The following is a 13,868-nucleotide window of genomic DNA, read 5'->3' as shown; positions in this document are numbered from 1 at the left end:
ACGCTTCGGGCAATTTAGACCCTCCGGAGGTGCGAAATTGGAGAATTCATATTATCGCTGCAATCGCGTCCATGTCGGCGCTCGCTAGTAGGTAATATATGGTGACACTGGAAGACACGAATCTGACTGGCGCGATAGTGGCACTCACCTCATTTAGACGTGACTTTGGACTGAGAAACGTCGCTCAAAGTAAACGCGACACAATTCATTGCATCATTGTATCAACATTCCAGGTAAGTGAAAAGGCTTCTACGTAAAGCGACCAACTGACCATTTCCTAGGCTGGCTGCTTCTTCGGCGCTCTTTTCGCCTTCCCATTGGCGGAAAAGATCGGTCGCAAGAAGACAATGATCATTGCCTCCTCCATCTTCCTTCTTGGTGGCACACTGATGACTACCGCCCAAGGTACTCTCGAGAGAATATACGGCGGGCGAGCGGTCGCAGGTCTAGGCATCGGTATCTCCTCCATGACAGTTCCCATATACATCGCTGAAGTCGCTCCACCGTCCATCAGAGGTCGACTGATAGGAATCTTCGAAATCGCATCACAAGGTGGAGGTATGCCGGGCTTCTGGATCAACTACGCCTGCGACCGGACCATAAACGTGGAACGACCAGCTCAGTGGATCGTACCACTAGCTATTTAGCTCATACCCGGCGTTTTGCTACTATGTGGTGTCGCGTTTTGTCCTGAGTCACCTCGATGGTTGGCGCGAGGCGATAACTTCGAGGGCGCCGAGAAAATTTTGACACTAGTGAGAGATCTGCCGGCATCACATGCGTACATCCAGCATGAGATGAGCGGAATCTGCGCTCAAGTTGAGGAGCGTAGCACTAACCGCATGAGTAAAAAGCAGCAGTTCAAGAAGTTGTTCCAGGAGGGCGTTAGAAATCGTATGGCCATTGGTCTGGCATTGATGTTTTTACAGTCATTCACAGGTGTAAGCAACCTTCTTCTTGTTTGCCAAAAGCATGCTGATCTTGATGTAGGTCAACATCATCACCTACTACGCTCCACGCATTTTCGAAACCCTCGGCATCTTAGACACATCCCTCAAACTGTTCTCTATAGGCTTCTACGGTATCTCTAAGACGCTCGGCATGGTAACCTTTACCTTTGTTGTCGTCGAGCGCGTGGAACGTCGCAAGGGCCTCGTATGGGGTGCAGCTCTCGGCTGTATACCCATGTGGTACATTGGCGGCCATGTCATGAAAGCTGACCCAGCTGGCGCCGCTCTCCAGGGCGTCGTGAACCGCAACGGCTGGGGATATCTTGCTATGGTGTGTGTCTATCTCAACGCCTTCATCGTCTGTGCAACATGGCAAGGTATCACATGGACCTACGCGTCGGAAATCATCCCGCTTGACATCCGCATGTTGTGTGTCTCACTCACCACAGCAGACACATGGCTGGGATCGTTTATTATTGCTAGGAGTACACCCTACATAACCTCCGACTTGGCATACGGTGCATATTTCTTCTTTGCTTCGATTCTTGTTGCGATGGGGATCTGGAGCTTCCTTCTTGTGCCTGAGACAAAGGGTGCCTCGCTTCAAAGAAATGGACGAATTGTTCATAAAACCGATGCACCAAGCAGTCTGGTCGCAACTACGAGGAAGATCTATCTTGACGGACGGACGAGAGGTCGTAAGAAGCAAAGATCTTGAGTTAGTGGCTGGGAAAGATGTTGACGTAAAGCGGGTAGAGTCGGTAATTAATACAAAATGACGATCTAGATAGGAGCCATGGCATGACGGTTGGAGACACCCAGTAAGTCAAATCATCGAATGGAGTCCAGATATGTCTGTATTATTGGAGGGCGGCTGTGCAGGGTGTTGGTGATGAATTGTCTTTGCTCGAGTCAAGCCTCCCAGATGGGTTTCGAGATGATCGCAAAGTTTGTCATGTTGACAGCCACTGTCCATGCACATCATGTAGATCACTGACAACCTGTCTCTGCCACGACGTAGATAAAACGTTCTGGATCTCCCTGGAGTGTACATCGAAGATGTTCGGTAAGTTAACCAATCACATCAGTGCTTCAAAGTTTACGTCAAGAAGTGCTTGATTCTCAGACTTCAGTGGCGAAAGACAAATCCTCTTACATGAGCAATGTCTTCATCACTCTCATATTTGAAGATCAACGGTACAGTTGTGCCCAATATTAGACACATAGATCAGGTTTCATTTCGTTCTTTGATGGTAATTTCCACCTGAGAACAAAGTCCATTTGAACCAGACATTACTTTAAAAATGTCATTTTGGATTGTGAAGTTACCAGTTTGACTTCATCAGTGTGAACTTGTCACTCCCCTTGTCTATGTCATTACTTACGAAAGATTCAGCGTCTGTCATACATGTTAGGATACCGACGCTAACAATACTGCCATCATCCATGCGATGACCCTGACATTCCGTCGATTGGTCTCGAGATAATGTGAGTTCAGCCTCCATATTCTATCGAGGTGGATGACCAAACCTGTTTTGATAGAACTGAATGATCTCGTCTCTGTGACGCTCAAATGCGGTCGCATCTTCAACAACCAGATCATCTCCCAATACATTTTCCAAAGGAACTGAGATACCATGAGTCTGAGCGTACACATTGACGTCGCTTAACTTCAAGTTCGCATCGCCTGTGACGTCTCGGACATGCATGTAAACATGAGTCAGCAACTGGGCTCCCTTACCTGTGGGAAGTCGATCTGGATGCAAGCCCTCGGCAAGGTCAATAACGAAGCAATCGAAAGGGTCAACTTTGTCGCAACCCACCAAGCCGCTGGCTGCAGATATGTTGCGCATATCACTCGTCACCGTTTCAGCTGCAGAGGCATTTGCTGTCGCCCATGATTTGGCTACGCCGTATCGGTGTTGAATCGTCGAACGTTCGCAGGCCACCTTGCTTTGAAGATCCCTTGACCAGTACTGCGAAGATGTTAGTGATGCCATAGGGTACTGTATAAGAGGGTCACTTACAAAGTAACGAACAACATTGGAGGCAGTCCAGCTCTTCATCATTCGGCAGCAAACTTCACGCCATGAGGAATGCTGAGGAAAGAACTAGCATATCGTTAGATATATGTGATAACAAGCAAGAAGATAGCACTTACAGAGAGAATCTCTTCAATACTCAAAGTGTAGTTGCAAAGCCGGATATTGGTTGACGCAGCTGTGCTGGTGCTCTCGAGCTCGTTAACGAGTTCACGCAAAGCTGAGTCGGGAAGTTCGGCGTCTGGGCGACGGAGGATTTCACGCCAAACTCGAAGACGTCCTTGACTCCAGCGATAGTGAGTCTTGCTTTTGTTCTTCTTTGGGGTTTGTTCCTCCGCGGTATCTTTGTTCTTCGTGTCGCTTTGAAGTGCAGCCACGAAGTTATGGCGAGCATCAGCAATGGAATTCTGATGTCGACGGTCGTGATGTTGGATAGCAGAATCTGAGTTTGCGGTCTCGTCGGTTTCTGCCATGACTGTGGTGTCTGCTCGTTTCCGCTTGGGCATGCCATGAGACGTCCTCTGAGAAGCTGCGACTGTTCTGGTGTTAGTAAGTGGGTAAAGATCCAAACGTTCAAAAGGGTAGGCGGTTTGCAAAATCGTGGTAATCATCGAGTAAAGCAGCGTCTGATCTCAGTATCTGCCGAGTACACTTACTGTTATTGCCCGCAGTACCCTTAATGCGACTGTCCCGCTTCTCCCGCTTCCTTGCTGCCTTTTCCAGATCCGGGAGCCCGTCGAATGTCGCATCCGATGCCTGATGGCTGGCTCGGGCGTCGGTGGCCTTGATAGCTGCGTACATCTCCTGGACGTCGAAAGGCGCTATCATGAGGTAGTGCTCACAAAGGTCAAACAACTGGACCCACTCGTGGATCAGTCTACGCGTACCGTCTTCGAGGTTCTGCCAGAACCGAAGGCCTTTCGCGTTCTCGAACCTATCCGCTTGGCGATCCCACTGCTTTACGCTGGCATCAAGAACCCGACGGACGAGTATGTGGAGATCGGGTTTGAAGACGAGATATGGGAGTTCGCTCTCGAGCTGCCAGCGGTTCAGACCAGCGGCGGGACTCTTCGAGGCGAGCTCTTGATGGAGTTCTGCGATGTCGTGCGCTGACCGAGGCTGCTGGAACGTGAGGTCCACAGGGACCTGAAGTTGATGCTGCGTCTTAGCTAGGCCAAGAGTGCTGCCCGGTGGAACCTGAGGGAATGGGGTGGAGCTATCCATGACAATCGAAACGATAGATTGTCTCTCTAAAAACACTGTCAGGCGCTGTGTGGAATGAAGAAAGTTTGTCAAATACTTACAGGTATTCTTGTCGCAATATTGCCAGTTCAATTGCCAGTGCGAACGGATTAGGAAAAGTTGTAGTTGGGTTTACTGTTAACTGTATATGCGAGGGTTAGTTGTCGGGTTAGACCTTTAGACCTTCAAGGTAACTCTAGCGTGGTTCGTGCCTACTTTCACTCGAGCGCAGAATGACATCCATACGATGTGACGTACCTTTTTGAACCAATGATACGAGATCGTCAGAACAGGGAAAGTCGCGAGCCCACATTGGCGACTACTAGTTGGGTCCAAAATCCAGTGGTATGGGTGCATCGAACAGCTTCCTCAGTCTTCTTGTAAGATTGTGAATATCGATTGTAGTTTCTCAAGAGGTGTAATCACTCACTTTTGCTTCTAGATAGTAAATGTCAATATGCGAAGCTTCGGGCGTGATCATATAGTGAATTATCAGCTACATGTTGATCTACATCGATCACGCCAGCCGCACTACACGTTTGACCAAATGTATCAATTGTGCAAAGGGGACAGATCGGGCGAACAATTACGCACAATGATAGAATTTATATAAAGAATGCAGGAAACGAATTCTGGAGAGGGTCAAGCAGCCTAATCAGCCACCATCTGGTAGGATTGAGAGATACGATAATCGCGGCTTGAATAGCCTTCACGGCATGATCACACGGGAGATTGAGTGGGACAAGCTCAAGTGACATCTTGCAGCATTTTCAGCAAGCACGTTTCCAAACTTTCTATGAAACCTGAAAGAGGTGTAACCCATAGCTAAGCTCTTCTTAGTCGCTATCTTTCGATTGTTTTGACTGAGGAAATTCTTCTAGGACCCTGTTCAAGTCTTCTGCAGCTTCCTGATACTTCAAGTCCCATACCGTTACGTAACATCTAATCTTCACAAACAAAGCAAACAAAGCACGAAGGACAATGTGATGGACCTTCTTCACTTTCCTGAGAAATTTCTAACCAAACCAACCTCCATATAGCTGTGGATTGCCTATCAACCAAAATATATCCGGGGCCATATCCGAGTGTTTGCTTGTAGCCACGACTGAACGATTTCAGAACGTCATGGGAGGAGGGATCTTCGGCCACTACATTTACGTTGCAACCCATCGAAAGGTGCAACGGAACGAAGATACCAGTAACGCGAGCATAGTCTTTCAGTTGACTGGGACGTATTTGTTGATCTGAACCACAATCCTGATATGCTGAATGACCTATGTAAGAAGCTGCGCGTTTCGACCACTGAAAAAGTGTGCAACACCCTTTCCCATATCCCAAAGGTAGTAGTCGTGGAAGACGGCGCTTAGATCCATACCAATATCCCTAACCATGTTTGACGGCACATTATGGAAGGGATGATTGGAATGGGCCACAAAAAGTTCTTCATGAACGCTTGTCTTTAACCAATGTTGGATAGCAGTCCTGTGGCATGCCGTATTCTCGGTCAGGCCATGGTACTACGCTACGGCCTCCGTGATCTGCGTCGCGGTCCACATCTTCATGGCGCAGTAGGCAATCTCTCGGACTTTGAGAGAATATGAGAAGAACGCGTAGATCTTGTGGATGCTGACGGGGAAGTCACACAGCCAAATGTCGGTCAACTCTGGAGTCACTACACTTTTCGTGTCATGGCCCAAAGGCGGACATGTGAGTTTGGGAGTTGATCGAACGGCAGTCCCTGGATCTCGAACCATGCTCGAATCTGACTTTATGATCAGACGAAGTTTCGATTGCCTTGCCCTGGTAAGCGTTGAGTGTTGTAATCTGCGTGTATAGTCAGGAACGCAGTCATCGCGGCTTGAGCATTCATCGCAATGACAGTCTCAGCTGCGGTTGGAGATAACGAAGTTTCAACCGTTGTGCCATCTCGGGTAGTGCATCTACAGTCTCAGCTTATGTGAGAGTTAGTGTTGCAGTTGCAGTTGGCTTGAGAAGTGACTAGTGAAAGATTCGTAACTGGCTGCGGACGTATCGCTGTCGGCGGCTTTGCTGTCACAAAAGCTTCTCGCGCACGTGTTGAAAACTCTAGGCCCTTATGACCTCATTTTGGAACCGAGGACATTATTGGCTTATACATAGAGCCTCTAGAAATCTCCCCATAAGTCGATACTGGAAGACAGTCCGCTGCCGGTCGCTGTGCTATATCAGGGTACGGATCGGCTCTGGGCGACTCTGCCGCAGAGGCGAGAGGTATCTTGTTGGAGTCAATCCACGAGTGATGGGTATGAGAGGAGTCCTAATGATGCAATACTGAGTAGCTGAAAATGTAATCTGCAGGGTTGTTGCGGATGGTGCAAGATCAGGGCAGAATGAGGGCAATCCTGCTGGGGAATGAACTGCTACAGGAGATTGAATCTGAACTGTAGGGGGTTGTGTTGAGTCATCCATCATGTTGTAATCTCCTGCCTTTTCGACAAAGTCCAGGTCTTGAGGATTCAAATTTGGGTGGATAGAAACTACCGGGGATGGATCCATTACCTGGCCTGTCGCTACTACTGACAAACGCGAAGGAGCAGGTTGAGGTCGTATCGTAGCGAGTCGGTTCGCCGTTGGAAGTAGGCAATAAGCAAAGCCAGGAAGTAGAGACTTTTGCAACACATTAGACCTACCGCCATGGTACAATTGAGCGTCAGGATGGAACTGCCGAGTATGCAGAGTCCCAATCTGGGTGTTGTTCAATGTTCCACTCATATTTGGTCGGCTGGACCGTGTTCAGGAGGACGCTTCCCCATAGACTGCAATTGCTTCACTCTCGTCGGTAGTAAACAGGTTCGAAATGAAAACTTGAGCTCCAACCGCGAATGGGTTTGACTCATCAACAGGCGGCGTCGACGTTGACGATGGAAATTCCCGATCAAACAATTGAAACTGCTCAGCTGCCATTTGATGAGATGGCTGTAATTGAGCTTCCAATATGGTACTCATGCTTGAAGACGATCTATTCTTGCATACATCTGTCGATCGAATATTTCTCGAACCACTGACGTCGACATCTCCAAGAATCTCAATGGCATGGTCTGAAGAACTCCATGGCTTCCAACGAGAACTCTCGATGAGCAAGGCTGCCATCGTTATGTTGGAAGAGAAACCAGCTGAAGCATGCAGCCTTCTCCTGTGAAGTCAGGATTCCATGTGTGCAAGTACCACTGTATGCAAAGATGGCACCAAGCTGCTCCCGTAGGTATGCACTGCCCTGAATGATCATATTATCTTGCAGTGCCTCGCGCGTGATTATCCCGACATTCGACTCAGGATAAGAGTCTACAATCAGACGATCACTCGCCTGGTCGGCATATCGAACATCCCGCATATATTATCAGGTATCCCGTCTGGACAACAGCCTTCCTCATTCTTCTGATGACTGGCCTTTGTATACGCGAAGGATTCATTCCTCAAATGTTTGGCAGTATCACGATACTTATGGCAAGCAAGAGCCAGTTGGACAGCTTTGCTCACAATGGAATCCAATGTGGTGTTTTTGGGCATGGAGGTACGTTCCGGCACGCTGGACTTTCTGCTGAAGAAGTGGCAAACATTGTGCTAAACGAATTCTACGCCGGCTTGAGGGACAAGAACGGACAGGAGGTTGTGTACCAAAACTGGCTAAAGTGAGGTGTTGGTACAAGAGTTTTAGCCATGAGGGTACCTAGAGTGCTAGACAAGGACGCTGCATTTATGCGGGGTATTACATTTAGCCTGGCAAGTGTCATCCCTGCGCTACCCCACCTTGCATCTCCGAACATCCGCCCCTAGATCTACACGCGTGGTTTTTACATACGACAAGGACAGATCCAAATGACTTCCAAAGTGATGCTGGCAACATCCCTACAACGGGTCTCGGATAAATTCAATCTGCGTCCCATCATTTGACAACGTCTTTTTGATCGCCAAAACTTAGCGTAATGGAACTAATACCTCTATGGCAGGATCTCGTTCATCACGTCCTAAGACGATATGACACATTCAGCCAAAAATTTCACGGTTGGATGTTACCTCATAGAGTGGATTCAAGGGTTGTTCACGTTACAAGCGGGGTTGTTCGACTTTGATCATAACAATACCCGGGTAACAGGTGTGATCAGCGATGTCGCACAATTGCGTACTATGCCTAACCCGAGATAGGCATGAGCATTTCGTTGTCAAGCAAGTAGATCCTTGGCTAAGTATGTGTGTATATATTGCAATATTTTCCATTTCCAAGCAAGGAAAGCGTCAAGTCGTTTTGGTGTGTATTTTTGGTGCAACTGCACTACACCTTCGGTACCAACACTATGGAGCTCTACTCTTTCGCTTTATTGCATGTCTTTTTTCTGTCTACCTGCTACATCAATTTTGCCTCCGCAGTCGAATCGTTCCGCAAAGCAACTGTCAGCTTCGAAGTTGTCAATGGAAGTTTCTCGCTCGCTACAAAATCCTCGCCCGTTCAGATTCAAATCGATGCGGCGGATTGGCCCGGTGTGCTTCGTGCAGCCAATGATCTCGCTGTCGATTTTGGTCGCGTGACGGGTGTAACCGGTACATTGATAGCGACGGGAAAAGGCACTGCGAATGCATCCGCTATCTTCAACGTGACAGGAATCAACGAAGACTGGAGCGTGAGCCACAATGAAGATAGGAAAACCACAAGTGCTAGCCAAGGAACAATTATCGTAGGCACGATCGGCAATTCAAGTTTCATCGATGGATTGATCGAAAATGGAAAACTGGATATCAGCAAAATCGAGGGCCAGTGGGAAGCGTACACTAGCACCACTGTGAAAAATCCCGTCAATGGAATAGAGGAGGCTCTCATCATCGCTGGTTAGTTTCTATTTTGAGCTAAGCTAAACATGTGCCAAGATATTCACATCACACAGGTAGCGACCGGCGTGGCACCATCTACGGAATCTACGATCTTTCCGAGCAAATCGGCGTTTCTCCTTGGCACTGGTTCGCCGATGTCCCTGCAAAGTCCCACGCATCGATTCATGCTCTCCAGACCACCAAAGTTCAGAAGAGTCCGACTGTCAGATACCGCGGCTTTTTCATCAATGATGAAGCGCCTGCGCTGACGGGATGGGCAAACAAGAGATATCCCCTGTCTGCCTACGGCTGTCCATTTGGAGCCGAGTTCTACTCACATGTTTTCGAGTTGCTGCTTCGATCAAAAGCAAACTATTTATGGCCAGCCATGTGGAATGGCATGTTCAACGTTGACGATCCACGAAACCAGCCGCTTGCCGACGAATATGGCATTGTCATGGGCACGTCTCACACAGAGCCCATGGTTCGCGCAACTCAGGAGTGGAGCAAAGTCGCCAAAGGCGCCCAATCCGGATGGCAGTGGGCGACTAACAACGCAACGCTTTATGACTACTTTTACGAGGGTGCACAGCGTGCCGCACCTTACGAGAACATGGTAACCATTGGTATGCGCGGGTATGACGATACATCCATGTCAGCTGATGTGCAAACGGACGTCTTAGAAGCTGTAGTCACAGCCCAGCAAGACATCCTGAACAAGATACATGGAGACGCGTCCAAAGTGCCTCAGATGTGGTGCTTGTACAAAGAAGTTCAGGACTATTTTGAGGCAGGAATGCAGGTTCCCGAATATGTCACTCTGCTCTGGACTGAGGATAACTTTCAGAACATCCGAAGACTGCCTGTGGGTGATGAGAAAAACAGATCCGGCGGAGCAGGCGTATACTATGTGAGTCGTGTTCAACTTTGAGATTGTACAATTCATCTAACACTCTACTGTAGCACTTCGATTACGTTGGTGATTCACGAAACTACAAATGGTTAGACACGATCCAACTTCAGAAGACCTACGAGCAGATGCGTCTTGCGAAAGATCGTGCTGCAGATCGCATCTGGATAGTGAACGTTGGTGACATCAAGCCCAACGAGCTGGCCATCAGTCATTGGTTTGACATCGCATACGATATTGACGCCTATAACGAAACTTCGGTACCGCAGTGGATAGCCGGATGGGCAGCTCGAAACTTCGACGACCAGTATGCTCAGACTATTTCCGATGTTATGGACGAGTACGGTACGCTTGCCAGCATGCGCAAATTCGAATGGGTCGAGCCATCGTCGTACAGTATACTGAACTACGAGGAAGCTGATCATATTCTGTCTCGCTGGCAAGCGATTGGTCAAAAAGCGCAAACAGTGAACGAAGCCCTTTCTGCGTCACAACAACCCGCATTCTACCAAATGGTTTTGCATCGTGTACTTGCCGGCGGGAATTTTGTAGACATACAGATTGCGGGCGCGCGGAACATCATCTACAGCGGCATGGGCAGAAACAGTGCAAACAAATGGCTTCAACACGTCATCGACGGAATGCTTATTGATCACAACCTCACAAAGCGGTTTGATGAGTTGTTGGGCGGCAAGTGGGCGCATATGATGGACCAGACCCATCTAGGGTACAAGGGATACTGGCAACAACCAATGCGCCAATCTACACCTGATCTTCGCTGGGTGCAGACTCTCGAAAAGTCTCTCGCAGGCGATATGGGTATATCGGTTGAAGGAAGCAACGCCACGATTCCAGGTGACGACCAATACCACAGCAACGGCGGCTCCTCTCTGAATCTCCAAGCTATTTCGCCTTTCACTCCACCACGCTGGCTGGATATTGCACATGTTGGAACTGAAAGCTTCGACTGGAATATTTCCGCAGACCCCTTCATCACACTATCGCAAAGGTCTGGTACGCTCAACCCAGAGAGCGAAGATACTAGGGTATATGTGAACGTGAATTGGACTTCAATTCCCGAAGGATTTGGCGGGAAGTCGACGTTGAATATTAGTAGCACGACGGGGTATGGAACGCAGGGCGGCAATCCGCAGGTTGTGGTACAAGTCAACCACACCAGTATACCGTCCTCATTCACAGCTGGGTTCGTCGAGTCCGCCGGCCAGATAGCTTGGGAAGCAGAACACTACACACGCATCACTCCCTCTTCGTCACACGCGAATCTAACATACGCGGTTCTGCCCAAATATGGCCGCACGCTTTCCGCAGTTAAGTTGAACGACTCGCTTGCTGAATCTCTGTCTTCTTCCACCGCGCCCGCGCTCGAATATGACTTTTACACATACACGCCGACAACTTCCTCGAAGGGTCTGAATCTCACGCTCATACTATCGCCTTCTCTAAACATCAACCCCAAAAAGCCTTTGGCATACATCGCTCAAATAGACGACAAGCCCGAACAAAGGCGGCAATATGTGATCGATCAACCACAACCAAACTTTCCAGTAAATTGGGGCACCGCGGTCGCGCAAAACGCGTGGTATAATACCACCAACTTTGGGCAGGTCGAACCTGGGAAGCATACGCTCAAGATCTGGTTAGCAGAAGCCAATGTTATCTTGCAGAAGGTAGTACTCGATTTGGGAGGTGTGGTATATAGTCACAACGGGCCACCTGAAAGCTTTCGGGTTTAAAATGGAACCCTCCACATGTAGAAGTTGAGTTTCATGAAAACAATTCTCTCAATTCTACGAAGTAAACTGTGCAACGTAAGAGCCAAGACAATAAGCAATATCATTACATGACTTGTCAACATCAAATCCACCTTAGAGCGACGATATTTGTGTCAAATTTTATAGCTTCAATGAGGATGCAGGACGTAATCTCTTTGATGCTTGGGAGTATAACTGATCGATGTCTCGACAAGCATCTGGCAGTATAGTAATATTGTCCGATCCAATCGTAACCAAGTTAACTCCCAACTGCAAATGAGGAATTATCAACCAAATGCTTAGTCAACTACAATCCACTACCGCCTAGTATTGTCTTAAATCGTGACATTTGTCGTCTTGGTTATGACAGCGATGTCACCTAGAATGAACTCTTCATTTCCTCCTTCCACTGATGCACAAATGTTCGATAGCTGATCGGTGCCGCTGCCAAGCGGAAATGTACCCTGTTTTGGCCCATTCCGTGGACCTAGTATGTTCTTTGACCGGGATCGTTCCGCAGGGTTGGTCGTGGAGCTCCTTTGCGTCCTCTCGGCAAAATACCTGAAGAGGGGTGCTAGCGTCGGTATACATACGACGATTATGCCTAAGTTGTTTTCGACTATGGACCATATGATGATGCTTGATGAGTCAAGATAGTTAGAGAGACTCTTAACTGTTCGAATACGCAAAACCTGAATGATCGTGATGAAGGTGCCAAGTGCAAAGAGACCTAGAAGTGCAAACTTCTTCCGCTTCTGAATTTGGCTTTTGATCAAGACCGGGAACGGTAACACCATGCTAGTTGAGTGAGTTTGTGCTTTTCCTTGTGATGATATGACTTACACTGCAATATCAAAGATGATGGTGATAGAAGCCATGCTAGTGTAAACGGGAACAGCAGGCAAACACTTTCCCCCAGTGATGGCTGGATCCCATTGCTTTGTGACCTGTTCCACTTTAGTCTGAGATTACATAGCGGCTCACATTAGAACTCACCGGTTGACAAAGATTGATTTGAACCAGGAGGAAACAAAGGTGAAAAATCGTGCAAGTTACCATCACCACGATTGTGGCGTTACGTGATGCACCCCTGGTCATGAACCGGAGATATGACAGAAGAAGGCTCAGTTTGAATCCCAAAATACTGATGATATAGCTGCTCATCTTGTCAGCCTACCGGTTTCTTGCCTGTGATTGATCTTCATGCATACAATGGAGCTCCTATGTATTGTACCTAGTCTAATTAGTACCAGTATGTGTACGCTTGGGATAGTATCGATCTCACTAGCCCGAATTTGTATATATTTTCGACCGGCATATCGTTCAGGTGCTTCAATCCAAGTCCCCATTTGGTTTCTGCAGCAGATTAGATCTACAGTTGAGTAACATAGAAGAGGGACATACGAATTATGGTCACTACGGCAAAGCCACAAGATGCAATCTATCACAATATCAGTCCAAACACCCTTGGAAAAAGCTAGTGTGCTCGGTTACCCAGGTAAAGATCAAAATCCAGTCATCTGGTGGTGTGACACATTAGCAAGAGATATCAAGTGACTAGAACCATACAGTACGAGTAACTCACCTGGCCCGACCGCCTTTATCATACAACCTCGGATATAGAGCCGCAATGATAAGATGAAAAGTGACAGTGTCGTAAGAACAGTGGAAAGTATGGTTATTCGAATTCCATCGTTGACAGCATCGTCTGCGGTGTTGTATGCCCAAACCATCATGCTGTAGTCGATACACTACCAGAGGACGTTTATGCAAGACATAGAACCATGTACAATCTTCTTTTAGGAAGGGTTCTTACTATATATCACCACAAAGTGTAAGGCTACTTATTCACAGCGGCAGGCACTCGGTCTGAGAAACCACTGCGCAATTAAACTTTTTCGGATCATGACTTCTTCTTAGGTCGCAGGATGCGTACAAGATTGATGACTATTCGCGTTGATGAAGTGAAAAAGTTTCGCCTATTTTCAGCGACCACACAGTCCATGGCGGCACGCAAAGATGCTTGAGCACTGATCGTCAGGCAGCTTTTGTAGGCTAAGTGCTAGATCCCGGTGTCACGCCATCGGCGAACATGATCAATCCCTGTCTA

At 47.9% G+C, this 13,868-nt stretch overlaps 5 protein-coding genes across 5 annotated transcripts; 3 read left to right on the top strand and 2 right to left on the bottom strand.

Annotated features, from left to right (window-relative positions):
• Window positions 1-71: 71 nt before the first annotated feature.
• On the top strand, window positions 72-1,668 carry P153DRAFT_387224 (general substrate transporter; the record flags this gene model as incomplete). The annotated part of the gene is made up of 5 exons (XM_033670621.1): window positions 72-87; window positions 139-233; window positions 282-629; window positions 696-941; window positions 991-1,668. The coding sequence occupies 5 exons, from the start codon at window positions 72-74 to the stop codon at window positions 1,666-1,668; spliced, it is 1,383 nt and encodes a 460-aa protein (XP_033521870.1).
• Window positions 1,669-2,458: 790 nt separating this feature from the next.
• P153DRAFT_358366 (uncharacterized protein) lies at window positions 2,459-4,547 on the bottom strand (the record flags this gene model as incomplete). Its single annotated transcript, XM_033666791.1, has 6 exons — window positions 2,459-2,926; window positions 2,978-3,061; window positions 3,112-3,527; window positions 3,649-4,208; window positions 4,297-4,369; window positions 4,493-4,547. The coding sequence occupies 6 exons, from the start codon at window positions 4,545-4,547 to the stop codon at window positions 2,459-2,461; spliced, it is 1,656 nt and encodes a 551-aa protein (XP_033521869.1).
• Window positions 4,548-7,428: 2,881 nt separating this feature from the next.
• On the top strand, window positions 7,429-7,937 carry P153DRAFT_50529 (uncharacterized protein). Its single transcript, XM_033673243.1, has one exon. The coding sequence runs from the start codon at window positions 7,652-7,654 to the stop codon at window positions 7,904-7,906; it is 255 nt and encodes an 84-aa protein (XP_033521868.1). The 5' UTR covers window positions 7,429-7,651; the 3' UTR covers window positions 7,907-7,937.
• A 628-nt stretch (window positions 7,938-8,565) lies between these two features.
• Window positions 8,566-11,740, top strand: P153DRAFT_424146 (glycoside hydrolase family 115 protein; the record flags this gene model as incomplete). The annotated part of the gene is made up of 3 exons (XM_033672472.1): window positions 8,566-9,094; window positions 9,151-9,986; window positions 10,040-11,740. 3 exons carry the CDS (start codon window positions 8,566-8,568, stop codon window positions 11,738-11,740), a joined length of 3,066 nt encoding a protein of 1,021 aa, XP_033521867.1.
• Window positions 11,741-12,080: 340 nt separating this feature from the next.
• P153DRAFT_343584 (uncharacterized protein) lies at window positions 12,081-13,491 on the bottom strand (the record flags this gene model as incomplete). The annotated part of the gene is made up of 8 exons (XM_033666011.1): window positions 12,081-12,556; window positions 12,602-12,705; window positions 12,755-12,914; window positions 12,970-12,992; window positions 13,044-13,114; window positions 13,163-13,199; window positions 13,253-13,278; window positions 13,344-13,491. The coding sequence occupies 8 exons, from the start codon at window positions 13,489-13,491 to the stop codon at window positions 12,094-12,096; spliced, it is 1,032 nt and encodes a 343-aa protein (XP_033521866.1). The 3' UTR covers window positions 12,081-12,093.
• Window positions 13,492-13,868: the final 377 nt, after the last annotated feature.

Source organism: Dothidotthia symphoricarpi, assembly GCF_010015815.1.
Source record: "Dothidotthia symphoricarpi CBS 119687 unplaced genomic scaffold P153scaffold_14, whole genome shotgun sequence".
Classification (NCBI taxonomy): Eukaryota; Fungi; Ascomycota; class Dothideomycetes; order Pleosporales; family Dothidotthiaceae; genus Dothidotthia; species Dothidotthia symphoricarpi.
This window is presented reverse-complemented; position numbering and strand designations above follow the sequence as displayed.

Coding starts and splice junctions, on each gene's coding strand:
- P153DRAFT_50529 (XM_033673243.1), top strand. CDS start 7,652: ATGACTGGCCTTTGTATACGCGAAGGATTCATTCCTCAAATGTTTGGC.